Source organism: Cydia amplana, chromosome 25 (genome assembly GCF_948474715.1).
Source record: "Cydia amplana chromosome 25, ilCydAmpl1.1, whole genome shotgun sequence".
NCBI lineage: Eukaryota > Metazoa > Arthropoda > Insecta > Lepidoptera > Tortricidae > Cydia > Cydia amplana.
This window is the reverse complement of record NC_086093.1, coordinates 3,273,054-3,288,117: the sequence shown is the minus strand read 5'-3', so window position 1 is coordinate 3,288,117 and position 15,064 is coordinate 3,273,054. Positions and strand designations below refer to the sequence as shown.

The window sequence follows — 15,064 nt, the reverse complement described above, 5'->3', positions numbered from 1 at the left end:
GAAACATATTGGCGCGGGGCGCCAAATTTCAAAATACGCCCCTGTTAGGGACATAGGGCTCCCACAAGAATCCTCCATTTGTCGCAATCCTGAGCGGCTACTTCCAGCTCTTTCCAGCCGAGTCCAGTTGAGTCAGCCGTCTTCTCAACTGATTGCCTCCGTGTTGATGATGAAAATGATGATGATTGAAATAAACTACCCTATGTTCTTTTCCTTATTTAAAACTATGTCCATCCATACCAAATTTCATCTCAATCGGTTCAGCAGTTTAATTGGCGTTTGCGTCCCGATTCGATCGGACAATTTCATCAGATTGGCGAAAAATTGTCTCGTCTGGATAATTTTAATTGGATAGTCATTTTTCAATTTATTTCCTGTTTTGTTACAGACGAGCTTCCTGCACAAAGTATTGAATCACAGCAATAATAATGCGATATTATTAGCTTTAAGTAATAGAAACGAATATTATATTACAAGTTATGTTATGTTCTTTTAATTAAATAATTATTTGAATTAATTTATTTTTAATACCTTACTGTAATCGCACTTTGCAAGCGGGACATTGCTTTAGCCATGTACAGTCAGCAGCAATAGTTGCGAACCTTGACGCGACTTTATTGTTGAGAATAACAGCGCGTTAACTTCTGCTGCTGACTGTATATCGCTCTCACTCGCATAAGGGCAGACTGTGCCGAAATCGTATCACTGTGATTATGATAAACCCGCATAGAACCTTGTTGTGTATATATGGGGCATTATCTATGAAAAGGGACCTTATTATCGATGGTGCTTACGCCGCACAGCATTGCATTTATATCGGAGCATCGTTAATAACTTGTTAATAATGGCGTAAGCGCCATCGACAATAAGGTCCCTTTTCATAGATAACGTCACATATCACTGTATGGTTGCACCAATTTGTTGTTTATATGATATCTGGGATATTACCACAAGAACTACGTAGGGTAATTCGTAACTGGCCACCCTAAACTAAAAATGATTCTATTCACCTATACACAGAATTCATTTTAGTATAGGCAGCCTTCAATAACTAGCCACCTTATACTAAATAGTAGATTGTACAACAAGGGCATAAAGTGACCTATTTTTACCCGAGGCAATTTTTTGGTCTGAGCGAAGCGAAGACCAAAATAGTAGACGAGGGTAAAAATTGACATTTATGCCCTTGTTGTACACTCTGCTTTTCACTTCGATTGCGACGAAAATATACATACAAAAATATCCAATATTTTAGGTTATTTTCCCGTATTTATTCAAGACTAAAGAAAATTTTATTCGGGCCGGTCGGGGGCGCGGGCGCGCCGGCTAGGCTGACAGTTTGTATGGCAGATTTTGGACTTTATTGCTAGGTCAATAAGGGTCGCAATAGATGATTTTACTTTATGCTCTAGAACATAATAAGCAACTTTATGTCGTCTACGCACGTCTGCATTTTTTGAGCATGAGAAGTGAAAATGAATTTTGTTTATAGGTGAATAGAATCATTTTTAGTTTAGGGTGGCCAGTTACTGGCGGGGTAATTCGCCAGTAACTGGCCACTTATTTTGTATGTAGGGTTAAAAAATAAAACAACAATATATGAAATATCCTTTATTTATTTTGATGTATTAACAAACTAGCCATACACTGACTCAAAACATTCACCAGTCAAAATAAATCACAAATTCAATCCTCAGCAGGAGCAGGCACCTAAATGACTACAGGCCACACGACCAAATGCAAATATGGTGGGTAAATGACAAAAATGCACGTCTGTGAGCAATCTCGTGGCTAATAATATCAGTTTGTAAACCGAAATAGATGTCTACTAAAGAAAAAAAACCGGCCAAATGCGAGTCGGAGTCGCGCAAGGAGGGTTCCGCACCATCAATAAAAAATAGAGCAAAACAAGCAAAAAAACGGTCACCCATCCAAGTACTGACCCCGCCAGACGTTGCTTAACTTCGGTCAAAAATCACGTTTGTTGTATGGGAGCCCCACTTAAATCTTTATTAATTATTTATTAGAATATCGGTGTCTTTGAGAAAGTTACTTGATTTAAGCTCAGGAATGCACCCTTGAAAATAACGGATATAAAAAAAACACGGTGTATTAGTAGAATTTACATGCCTAGTAGTGGAGATATTACTGAATGAAATACACGAAATCGAGCGGTCGAATTTCAAAAATCGGGCCCCAGAGCAATAATGAACCGTACTAGTAATAAACGTAAAGGTTGATTTTTGTTTAATTCTTACATCTTTTGGAATGATAAAAATGCATCAAGGACATCGTTTTGAGACCGCTCAGCCTGACGTTTTACAATAGTTTTATATTCATAATGGCGTAAGTCTGTGACCACTACTATTTAGTAAACACAATGTATGATTGTATGTGCCATATAAACAGAATAAACCGTACTATATTTCAGACGTACTTTTCACAGATATTTGCAGTTTTCATAATAACTAATATTACAGACTCGTCAAAAATGGGACAAAAAATGTATTGTCGTGTGACCTGAAAATAATCCGAAAGAATCAAGCTCTCTCTCGCTTCTAAACCGGGTGTTGCAGGGTCTGAGCCAACTATTTTCTATTGTGCAAATGTCAAAACGAAACAGAAAAACTATGAGTATTTCCTGAAGTAAAATGTGACGTTATCTATGAAAAGGGACCTTATTGTCGATGGCGCTTACGCCATTATTAACGATGCTCCGATATAAATACAATGCCGCGCGGCGCTGTGCGGCGTCAGCGCCATCGACAATAAGGTCCCTTTTCATAGATAATGCCCCAAATTATAAAACTGTCATTATTGGTACAGAGGGGCTTTCAAAATGTACTAATTTAGAGATATAGTCATGAATACGTTATAGAAAAAGTCGTACAGTCAAAGATTGTAATTTCGGACCCATTTAGTACCTTGTCACAGTGACAATAGTATGAGATCTCTAGCGACTTTCATATTGATTGTCACTGTGACAAGGTACGAAATGGGTCATATATTAATATCTTCGACCGTACATTATGAAATTATTGGCCCAACTCTGACGACGGTTATGAAATTCGACGAAATTTTTTTTTTTTTTTAGGTTTATACTCCGAGTCGTAATTAGATTCCAAAAAAAGTAAGAGAATGTTGCGACTGCAATAATTTGATTGGAAAATAGTAAATTCCGTTTATAAATAAACACGCTAAGATAATTTATTTATTGGTAATTTTACTCCTACGATTTAAAAAAGTACTTTTATTTACTTATTTTTACATAAATACAAGACGCGCTAGTAAAAAGTGGCAACATTGTCTTACTTTTTTTGGAATCTAATTACGACTCGGAGTTCTAGTGGATTTGAGCTAACTTTATTTGTAATGAAGTCCGATACCTTATTAAAGAACATTTGATCAATTAAGTTGTTCGGTTGACCGGTGACTGTTTTACATTTGCAAAGGATAATCTTTGTGTCTACATTGTGTTTTAAGTCAGCGTGGAGAGATCCAAAATTAAAAAATAAAATTTTGGGTACGCGTAAGTTGCTCCGTTTAAAAAGTAAGCCTGTGTACCCCACAACACACCAAGTATGGACTTTATAAAAATTTAAAACACCTATTCTAAACGTCTCTAGACGCTATAAAAAATATCAACGCGTGACAAGAACACGTGAAGTAACATAAAAACACTACCCTGTTGTAATGTGTTTGGATAAGTTATGAATGTTATGATGAATAAGATAAGACAGCAAGATTCACCATCTGTGATCTATTAAGCTGTGTCCAGACGGGCTGGGCAAATCAACAGATTTGATCAAGAAAATAATTGGCGCCAATCTCATCTAGCGTCCACACGTACACAATTTAATCACCAATTTGCATTCCATAGATACTAACTTCGAAAATTGGCATTTTTGTGTCCACACTTGCTGATTTGTTCGGGGAATCAAATTGGCGTTTGCGTCCGCACGGCCTTATTCGATCGGACAATTTCATCAGATTGGCGAAAAATTGTCTCGTCTGGACTCCACTGTACTTAGTAGTTATTAATACAGGACTTCGAGGCAATTGAGGTTTTCTAAAACACAACACTCTAAAAAGATTTCGATTTATCTTTAGGATGCTTGTAGGTTCTTCAGAAATATGTGTCTACATTAATAATTAGTAATTATTGCAAAAAGTAAGCTATAAGACTTTTCGAAATGGGGTGGCAACTGTGAAAGGTTTGCGTAGATGGCGCCATTAAAGCTTGCCCCTTTTTCTATGAGATTTGTCTTAAAGGGTTGGCATCCAGGGCATTAAAAAAAACAAAAATTCGACACAATTCTAAAGGGCCCTCCACACTCGCGTTCGCGGCTTCGCTCGCGTTTCACGCACATAGTCTGGAGGGGGCTTAAGGATTGACAGGGCAAGCTATGATGGCGCCATCTGCTAAATACTTCGACCGGCCAACCGCTTTGGGAACGCTGCTTTCGACAGTCAAATTGACAGTTACGTTTTTGTTTCTTGTGAATATAAAAAATAAATTTGTAAGTTCATTGTGGGCATTGTGTCCTGTTAGAGCCATGCCACACTAGCGGCTTTTGAGCGTCGGCGTCTAGTTAGCGCTATGAAAATAGCGTCGCTTTGCAGTTGCGCCAATGTTGCGTCGAGCAGCAGGCATAGAGTTGACTAGACGCCGACGCTCGCAGTTATTTTTGTTTAATGTAATTTTAATTTAATTGTATATTATTGTGATTATGAGTCCTCGTTACTCGAAATAAATGAATTTTATTTTTATTTTATTTTTTATTTTAGTACGCTAGTGTGTGGTTAGGGGCTGTTCATAAATTACGTCATCTATTTTTAATCCACCCCTCCTAAAATCATCCAAAAACCCTTAAACAAACTTTTTTATTTTGGTTAGGTTTCAAAAAGATGAATGGTGGTGCCTACATTTTTTTATGTTACCTCACGCGCCTTATGTAAAGAATCGTAGAATTGATTACATACAACTTAGAACATATTATCTTTTATAAAATTAATATCCAAAAAAAGTAGCTGGTTTCCTGATTTGCATTAAACTAGATGGATAGTCAAAAAACCTTTCTATATGTTTTTAAAAATCACTTCACATTTTTAATTTAAATGTATGTTATTATGGCAACCCAGTAAAAAGCAAATTAAAAAACCGGCTACTCTTAAAATACAGGTCTGGCAACACAGCGCCGTCGCACGCATTAAAAAAAATACGGTTTGTACTAAACGTGAAACATACGATTTTAAGCACTAACCTTTACATAAACTGTTGTATTTTTTTTTTTTTTTTGACATATTCATGTCAATGATTATTTTTACAAAGTATAAAAGCGGTGGCTGAGTCAATGTTCGTCAAAAATATGTGGCGTTGTCAACCAAAAGGTACCACAGTGTTGGTGGTCGATAAGGTTCATTTCAAATTTAAGCTTTATGGAAATAGCGCCTTATTGACAACCTACAATATATACCCTTTTGTTGAGAATGGCATATATGACGATATAGTCCAAAATGTCATTTCTTGAAAATCACCTTAGGCTGGTGATCGTTATTTTATTATAAATACTTTACATTATACTGCATTTTCATTGCCACTAAGTTTATTAAACATTAAATTGTCTCGGGTGGATCAACTTTTTGTGTTGTTTATGTCCCGTTGTCCAAGAGACAATAAGGGTACAGTTTGTTAGAAGAAATTTTGTTACAAGTTCTAATAACATGCTCAGTAAATTGGCCATTAACACATTCAGTGCCGAAAACCCGACTATCGGGTATTTTATGATTTCGTTCCCAGGCCGGACGACCCGATAGTCGGGATCGTGGTACTACAGCTTTATATGACGAATTTTTGTAGCCTGGCGCAGATGTCGTGTTTGGGTGGGTGGCAATGAATGTGTTAATGGCTTATAAATAACTCAAATATGTATGTTTGATTAACTTAAATACCATAAAACCACAAATTTACGAGTTCCCCTGGACAACCGTCACCATGGCAACGAGTAACATTAAAAAGTTGATTCACCCACTTATAAAAAGCCATACAATATCTTACAATCACTACGCAACCAAATAGTAATATATTATTATTATTTTTGTCTTTAGACGTTACAGTTAGGCTTCCATTATAATTACCGCTATCCATATTGCTTGTCATGTTTGCTGGCGGCCTAGCCAAGGTGACAATCGCTATCGCTTCGCCATCGAATCGCTTTGTCTCTCTCTATCACTCTTCCATATTAGTGTGACAGTGACAGTTGCGTTTCGTTCGCTACGGAGCGTTAGCGATTGGCATGTTGGCTACGGGGCCTGTGTGGATTGTACTTCTTAGTTAGCTGATGGAGGTATTACAGAAATCTCTAGTTTTTCAAGTTACAAAGTTACACGCCAATAAAGGCAGTTTAAATCAGACCCTTTATTAGGTACCTCTAATTGACAGAGCGTTAGGGAAGGTCTCCGTTTCGGCTTGGACAAAAACGCTTTCGTATGTCCGGATGTTCTCTACAGGTCGCAATTCTTTACCGATTGTCGTGGAATTTCGTGAGATGGTTCAAGAATTAAATATAATTTCTTACATAACATTGGTTGTCTCATGGACAACCAAAAATATGACCTGACCAACTGACCATTAAGGAATCTCACTATAGATTTCTGAAGACTTCCATCAGCCAATCTTTAGGTGCTATGTATTTGTGTAGTACGGTCAGTAGCAATAGTTGCTAAGCAGGCCAGGTGTTCAAAATGATCTTGACGCGACTTTATTGTTAAGAGAATAGAGCGTGTCAAGGTAATTTTGAACACCTCGCCCGCTCAGCAACTTCTGCTGCTGACTGTACTATAGAACAGTATGCATAAACGTCTATAAAAAGCGGTACAAAATTTGATTTCGCCACATCGCTTCTACAAGAACTGTGTATTTGTGGGCTCATTCTATTTATTCCCGAAAGTTCAGAACATGAGATTTTTTGTGTGACATGAGATTTTATACGAGCGCTTTTTGGTGTTTCGTTCGAATGACTAAGTTAACACATTCAGTGCCGAAAACCCGACTATAGGGTATTTTATTTATGATTTCGTTCCCAGGCCGGACGACCCGATAGTCGGGATCGTGGTACTACAACTTTATATGACGAAATTTTTGTGGCCTGGCGCGGATGTCTTGTTTGGCTGGGTGGCAATGAATGCGTTAAGTCTACATAGATGGTGTGACAGAAATAACATGAATGTCATATTTTAATAGGAATTTGCATTATTTACTTTGGTATTATCACAGACTCAAGTCTACGAGCTCATTGTCCAGAACTTTCAAAAACAACAAAAGACTATCAGTGCCTGTTCAGTATGCCCCATGTGTATGTGTGTGTGTGTGTGTGTGTGTGCGACGGCGGAACGCAGTTTACTCGCGCAGTTTGAGCGCGTGGTCCTTGATGGCGCCACCGTCGCCCTCCGACACGTAGCGCTTGCGGCCTCTGTCAATAAAATTATTATAGTTGGTCAAACCAAATCAGTAAATAGGAACAAAATAAGTTTTTGGCAAAAATTTCATTTTTGGTACAAGCTTTTATCGTTGACTGTACTTTTCTTACGACAGACAACTAATACTCATCGAGACAATTCTAAAAACCCCTAACACAATTAGGTTGCGTTGTTTCATCACATAGTTCCTATGGCCACCTCCTGTCTCCATCATCAGATCAGTTCGACAGTACCATATTATTGTATTGTCATCAGAACTACGTACAGCTGCCAATTTTCATGACGCTACGATCCTTGGAAGATGGTTAAATTAGTTACCTTAGATTCCATTATATACTTAGTTACATACAGGTCGACCTAATAAAAGCTTGTTAAAAACTATACTCATCCTTTCCTTTTGGGTGCTAGTACTAGACTACTAGTGTAAGACAAAGTAGGATTCTCTCTGTCTATGTTTGAAATGAGACAGTCCTTTGACAAACTATATTATGTGGGTGTGAGGCTATTTATTTTTTAAAGGTTTGTATTAATAATAATTAATAATAAAATTGAAAGCCAAAAATTTAAGCCAAAAATGTCCTACATAATTTTGGAAAAGAGCTGATACTATTCAAACTGGAGCCATTTCTATAAAACATATGGGATTGAATATTAGTACGGGAGTTGGTACTTTACTCAGCCAGGATGTCCGACATCACTTGACATGATGATGATATTACTTGAATTATTATTCACCCTTATTAGGGTGAATCAACTTTTTCTTGTCACTCGTTGCCATGGTTACGTTCTCCTGGGTCACTCTTTAAAACCTGAATTTTAGGCATTTACATTCACCAAACACGCTTTTTTGTGATATTTATAAACCCTTTCCATAGAGGGTCGTCTACCAAGCGTGTCAGAAGAAGGTGGTGTACAGTTCTAACAAACTATCTAGCATAGTATTATATATTGTCTCTTGGCTGACCGGACAGAATAACAACAAGAAATAGTTGATCCACCCATAAACTATCTTTATCATATACAGCACGTAAACCCCTACATCTGAAACACCTGTAACACACCTGCAACAGCTGTAATACACCTGTAACACACCTGCAACAGCTGTAACGCGCCTGTAATACCTATAATACACCTGTAACCCACCTGCGACAGCTGTAATACACCTGTAACACCTGCAACAGCTGTAATACACCTGTAACACCTGCAACAGCTGTAATACACCTGTAACAGCTTTAATACACCTGTAACCCAACTGCAACAGCTGTAATACACCTGTAACACCTGCAACAGCTGTAATACACCTGTAACCCAACTGCAACAGCTGTAATACACCTGTAACCCACCTGCTCGGCATGCGCTTGATGACCACGTCGCCCAGCTTGAACTTCTGCTGGCAGCGCTCGAGGAAGCGGTCCAGCATGATGTAGGCCAGCGGCACGTCCAGCACGATGTCCGACATGTCCTCCAGCACGCGGAGGAAGCCCTGTAACGAGTATTAGTTTAGTGCTCGAGACTTCAAAAGTCACACATTACAAAAATCTATACGGATGCTTAACTATGGGTATTATTCCACTGTTATTCGTCATATTAACTCACATTTATAGACGGGTCTAACGCGAATTTTATTCACATACCTTTATTTACCGACGTTTCGTTGAAACGCGATGTGCGTTCGAAACGCGAAAGTTTTAAATGTTATTCGTCACTCACACGCCAACATTACCAATCAATGAATTGTGAGTATAAAAATTACAGTTACAGCGATGCTTTCTGTGAAGAAAAATATCGTCAGGATACCGGACTATCCGTAGTGAGGCTTCGTGTCTCTGAGTTGGAATGTCAGATGGCAGTAGTTTTCATTTAAAAAAACTTTAGGTTGCAAAATGCGGACTCTGTGATCCTTCAGGATGCAATCCTTATCTTAGTCAGTCGAGAGACACTCCTGACTTCGGGCAAACTCGGCTGCGTTCGGCTCAGCATTGCTCCGAGCAATTATTAGGGTTGACACAAAGCGGCAAAGTTGCCAAATAGGCCGAATACCGAACAGTTGCCGAATATTCGTGGCATCTCTAGTTTTTTTCCAAAACTTTACGGAGTGTAGAATATATTGGTTGCAGCGACTTACCCGGTCCATCTGGTCGGGCGTGACGATGACACAGCGCCTCAGCTCGGCCAGGAAAGTACACAGCTGCTCTTCCACCGAGGAGTTTACTGTCTCCAGCGCGAGCAGGATTGTCTGAATAAAAAACAGGAAAACATTATTGCCGAGGTTCGGAAGTAGCTACTTGCTGGCTGAGGATTCGTTTTAAACGGACGACCTTGGGAGTCCGTTTAATTGAACCCGAAGCCAGCAAGTAGCCTTCCAGCCGAGTCATATATAATGCTTTTCTCAAAAATGGTGCAAGAAATAGAAATTATTTACCGGAGCAACGGTCTAATTATCACAGAAAAAAAGTAAAACCATTGAAAATATTTGCTTTGCCGCCTTTAAAAAAAAAGAAGTGTATTTTTCTGCTGAAAATACGCCAACATATTTGAGACACTTAAATAGTCGCGGTACCAACATTATAATAATAAGTGCTGATTATCAGTTTGGCTGTTTAATGGACCTATGCCTTCATTCGATATGGCCATTTAAAGTTTTATAAAGTTTGGAACTCGTTAAATAATGGAATTTTTATGCAACATTGCAGTCCCGAAATCGAGACTGCAATGGTTTTAACTTTTTAATTTTTTGAATGACCATAAACTACGCACTTCGCGACCTATTTTTTAACCGGCAACGTCGACTTTGCCGTCCATTTTTGAGAAAAGTATTTTTTTTCATTCGGTAGACTAAAATGACATAGTATGAACATAAAATGTCATTTCATACTATGAAATGCCATTTTAGTCTACCGAATAAAAAAATAGACTTTAGTGTCATTAAAATTTATTTGAACTGAAAAAAACCGGCCAAGTGCGAGTGGCACCCGCGCACGTAGGGTTCCGTACCATTACGCAAAAAAAACGGCAATAAAATCGCGTTATGGGAGCCCCACTTAAATATTTATTTTATTCTGTTTTTAGTATTTGATAGGTTATTCAACAATTTCTTGTTGTTATTCTGTCCCATCCGCGAGGAGACAATAGTAGCATAGATTGTTAGAAGAACTGCTGTACCATGTTCTACTAACATGCTCAGTAGATGTCCCATTATGGAAAGATCTTATAACTACCATAAAATGCAATACCATAAAGTTTGGTTCATTTAAATACGAAAAACCTAGAATTTTGAGAGTGACTCAGGAGACCGTAACCATAGCAACGTGTGACAAGAAAAAGTTCAATAACCCTGATGTTATAGCGGCAACAGAAATATGTTCATCATCTCATCTGTTATAGTTTGTAGCTTTCTAGTAGACCCCGAAGGCTTATCCTATTGTCTATTGTTCAGTAAAACCGCACGTGCTACTTACCTGCAAAAAAGGGTCCTAATTATTCTATTTGGCACCTGAGCGCGGGCTAGTCCAACGCTCAAAAAACCAGTGTAGGTGCGCTCTCCGATAACGCGCCTTTGTTACGCATCTCGATGACACATTTTAGACTGGTTCTGTAGCGTTCGTTATAACACGTGATGCTTTCTATAGAAAATTTAAGTGTCCAGTGCTTCGACCCGAGCCATCCTTTATACGGCGCGCAACCATGGGCAGACTTAAATCTGTTTGTGTACTTCGTCCAACTGACCTCATAGACAAGCTCGTGGTGGAAGTGCGGCACCTCTAGCTCGCGCACGCAGCGCATGGCCTCGGCCAGGTCCCCGCACGTCAGGTACTCCTTGAGGAGAAGCTGGATCTGCCGGATCAGGGACTTCACTGGCCTGGAAAAAAAAAGGTGGAGTTAGAAACAGAGCTCTGATGACACACTATCTTATGTTATGCCGGAACCACACTTCGCTATGCGTTATTTGTTATGCGACTACGCTGTATTCGCTCAAATATTTGTTATGTGAGCGAACAACAAACACGGCATCCACACTTCGTGCCGGTGTGCCAAACTTGGTGCCGGTGTGCCAAACATATGTGGTGCGTTTTGACTTTGAACGGCGTAAGCGAGTGAATGAGTGAACGAAGTGTGGACAGTCGAGACGCATATTCGGCTTATTCGTGTCCTTTGAAGTGTGTCAAAAAACCGACAGGTGGACGGATAGGCGTATTTGCTATTCGCGCTTATGCGTTATGCGGGCAAATATAGCAAATATAGACGAATGAACCCTCCACACTTCGTCGTATGCGGCCGAATAACGCGCATAACAAATAACGCATAGCGAAGTGTGGTTCCGGCATTAGTGTGTTTCTGTATTCCCTCGTTCCTATTCATAAAGCGGCAAATGGCGGCAATGCTCATCAGCAACGACCGCGCAATACTGCCATTGAAACATATAAGTAAAAGTATTACTGGAGTGTCCGCCTGGACAGATGTGAAGGATACAGCATACGTATTCATTTTTCACCTTATCGCAATGGATTAGGGCCCTTTTAGACGATGCGAGACCTCGCATGCTAGTTTCATTACATTGCGGGTTTTGATCGGTCGGTTGAATTGGACGTAACCAACAGTCCCTAATGTAACTAAAATCGCATACGAGTTCGCGCGCCGTCTAAATCAGCCCTTAATGTGTAGAAATGTGTACATATTTATGAACGTGACTGTAAATAGGCGAACTCTAAAATACCTGATACATGATAATATGTTCTATTGAATAGTAAGTATAATAGTCAAAATCTGAGAGACCGAGCTTTGCTAAGAAAACATAAAAACTAAATAATGCGCGTTTTCCCAGAGATAAGACCTAGCTAGATCGATTTTTCGCCCCCGAAAACCCCCGTATAGCAAATTTCATCGAAATCGTTAGAGCAGTTTCCGAGATCCCCGAAATATATAATTATACAAGAATTGCTCGTTTAAATCTATACTAATATTATAAATGCGAAAGTGTGTCTGTCTGTCTGTCTGTTACCTCTTCACGCTTAAACCGCTGAACCGATTTAGTTGAAATTTGGTATGAAGATAGTTTGAGTCCCGGGGAAGGACATAGGGTAGTTTTTATCCCAAAAATCTCCCTTTAAGGGGGTGAAAAGGGGGGTGGAAGTTTGTATGGGGAATTGTTAAAAAGTAGATTGGGTAAAATAAGCTACCCAAATCACTAACTCCACGCAGACGAAGTCGCGGGCAAAAGCTAGTAAGATAATAAGAAAGGTGCGGTTAACGTAAACCATATTACAAGGGAGAACGTACCTGATTCCGCCGCCGACGCCCCAAATATTGTCCAATCGCACGAGACCCTGCTTCATCGAGAGCAGCGTCTCGGCTCGGTGGATGGCTTGCCTGCACCAAACAACACAAAATAAATAATAAATATATATTATCCACTTGACCGTCCGACGATAGCATAGTATCCCAAAAAAATATGCTCTTAACCGTCCGCGGGAACCTTACTATCCAAAGGGGTGGAAGAAATAATTGATTTCAGAGCCATCTAACGGAATATTTCGGCATTATTTACTAATTCTCTTGATGCAACAACGTAGCCTAACTAAATAGTTAGCTCTAAAAAATATAGATGGCAGTGTACGCTAGGGTTTTGTAGAAAGTTGCGGATGGGCAGCGCGGGGCGTGCGACGCAAAAAAAACCCGGACGGTTGAGAGGAAAACAGTCTCGCGGGCCGGACGGTCAAGTGGTTATAGGACATTCTTACACAGATTGACTAAGTCCCACAGTAAGCTCAAGAAGGCTTGTGTTGTGGGTACTCAGACAACGATATACGAGTATGTATAATATACAAATACATAAATACATAGAAAACACCCAAGACTCAGGAACAAATATCTGTGCTCATCACACAAATAAATGCCATTACCGGGATTCGAACCCAGGACTGCGGCTTCACAGGCAGGGTCACTACCCACTAGGCCAGACCAGTCGTCAAATTGGTTAACATAGAAAGAAACAGTTTTACACTATACGCCTATTTATGAAGCTGTTCATAACATTAAATAGGAACCCTCCTATACCATATCTACAAATATTATAAATGCTTAACTAACTCTGTGTGTTTTTCTGTTAGTCCAGGACATGTCAGGATAGTTTTCATCACGGAAATCAACATTTTACGCGCGCAGCTATAAATTGAAATATATGTCATAAATAGAGACGATACACGAGTGTTGCGTGCATCATTCGTTTTTTATTTTATTTAAAGGCGTCAGTAGCACAAACTTATAGCCCTTGAGATGGCCACGCCGTATTTAAAGCTTTGGTGCATTACCTCGGGATGCCACCACCGCCATGAGTCATGGTCGCTGTCATATTGAATGAAAATGGCGGAAAATGGAAAATATCGAAATATTCCAGATCGGCGTTGTGCTTCCCGACTTCCCGAGGGGTTAGTTATTTTGTCAACCATACCTAGCGGCGGCGTTGAGCGGCGCGTCGCGCTGCTGCGACACGAAGCGCGGCGGCAGGCAGTCGTCGGCGACGCACCGCGCGATGAAGTTGGACAGTAAAACTGCCGCGTCCGGCGTATCCAACACCAGGTCTGGCAGCTTCTCAAGGAGGTGCTCGAACGCTGCAACATCATCAATTATACTTCACTTGACATTAACAGGCGTGGCTCACTTCCCGATTTCGTCGCTTTGCTACAGGTAGTACATCCGTTCCGCCCCAGTTTTGGGGAAAGCCATAAGCCGCGCGTGGCGCTGTCGCCACCTAGCGGCAATATCTGTGTTGATCGTAACAGACGCGTTTTGTTAGAGAGTGAGTCTTCTGTACTTAGTACTATTATTTATTCTGTGACATTAACGCCTCGGCCACGAAACGCACACTCTGAGCCTGCACGCTCGACGCTGACAGCTTGGTTAAAACAAATGTATGGCGGTCGGCGTCATCGTCGGCGAATGAACTCATTGATCTAGGTAATAAAATTTGAATTTCTTTGGCAATGCCCTTTGAAATTACATTGATACATTTTGGTGCCGTGACCAGGATTTTTAACCAAAGTCGCGCTTATTTTTTTACTATATAGGTCACCATAGCTATAACAATCTGTATGTCACCTAGAAGAGCTCGAAGGATCTTTTGCTACTTTATCCGTATTTTTGTGTATTTCCTGTTACATTTTTGGATTAATGGCCAGGATTTTCAACCAAAAGGGTAATTGTTTTTTATTTATTTCTAAAAGTACACTTACCTAAGGCAATATCCTTGGCAGAGAACACCCTCCCATACAGATCCGAGACCAAGACCGAAGCCATCTCGCAGTGGCTCGGCTTGTGCTCTAAAGCGGTCTCTATGATGGTCTCGCAGACCAGGTGACTCCGCTTGGCGGTGACGAACTCGAGGAAGTCCTCGGCGGCCGCGTTGGTGTCGCCGTGCTCCAAGTATTCAAGGATCACCGGCTCAGACTTGCGCTGTGGAAAGCGAAAAACAACTTAGGCACCTTGTCATAGAGTTCAATTTACGATTAATCTATGAGAAAGTACCGCACTTCATCTAACTCATGTGATCCTGGTACCAATGCTGTATGTTAATTTAAAAAGTTGTTTC

At 40.0% G+C, this 15,064-nt stretch overlaps 1 protein-coding gene across 1 annotated transcript in view; it reads right to left on the bottom strand.

The window, feature by feature from the left end:
* Positions 1-7,345: 7,345 nt before the first annotated feature.
* The window catches only part of LOC134659519 (programmed cell death protein 4), a 31,552-nt gene continuing 23,833 nt past the window's right edge, over positions 7,346-15,064 (bottom strand). Inside the window, exons 3-9 of the mRNA XM_063515182.1 lie at positions 14,709-14,928; positions 13,928-14,087; positions 12,757-12,846; positions 11,206-11,338; positions 9,605-9,715; positions 8,823-8,962; positions 7,346-7,472 (exon numbers count right to left, since the gene is read on the bottom strand). Coding sequence (XP_063371252.1) covers positions 7,400-7,472; positions 8,823-8,962; positions 9,605-9,715; positions 11,206-11,338; positions 12,757-12,846; positions 13,928-14,087; positions 14,709-14,928 — 927 coding nt within the window. The 3' untranslated portion in view covers positions 7,346-7,399. The remainder of the gene's footprint in view (positions 7,473-8,822; positions 8,963-9,604; positions 9,716-11,205; positions 11,339-12,756; positions 12,847-13,927; positions 14,088-14,708; positions 14,929-15,064) is intronic.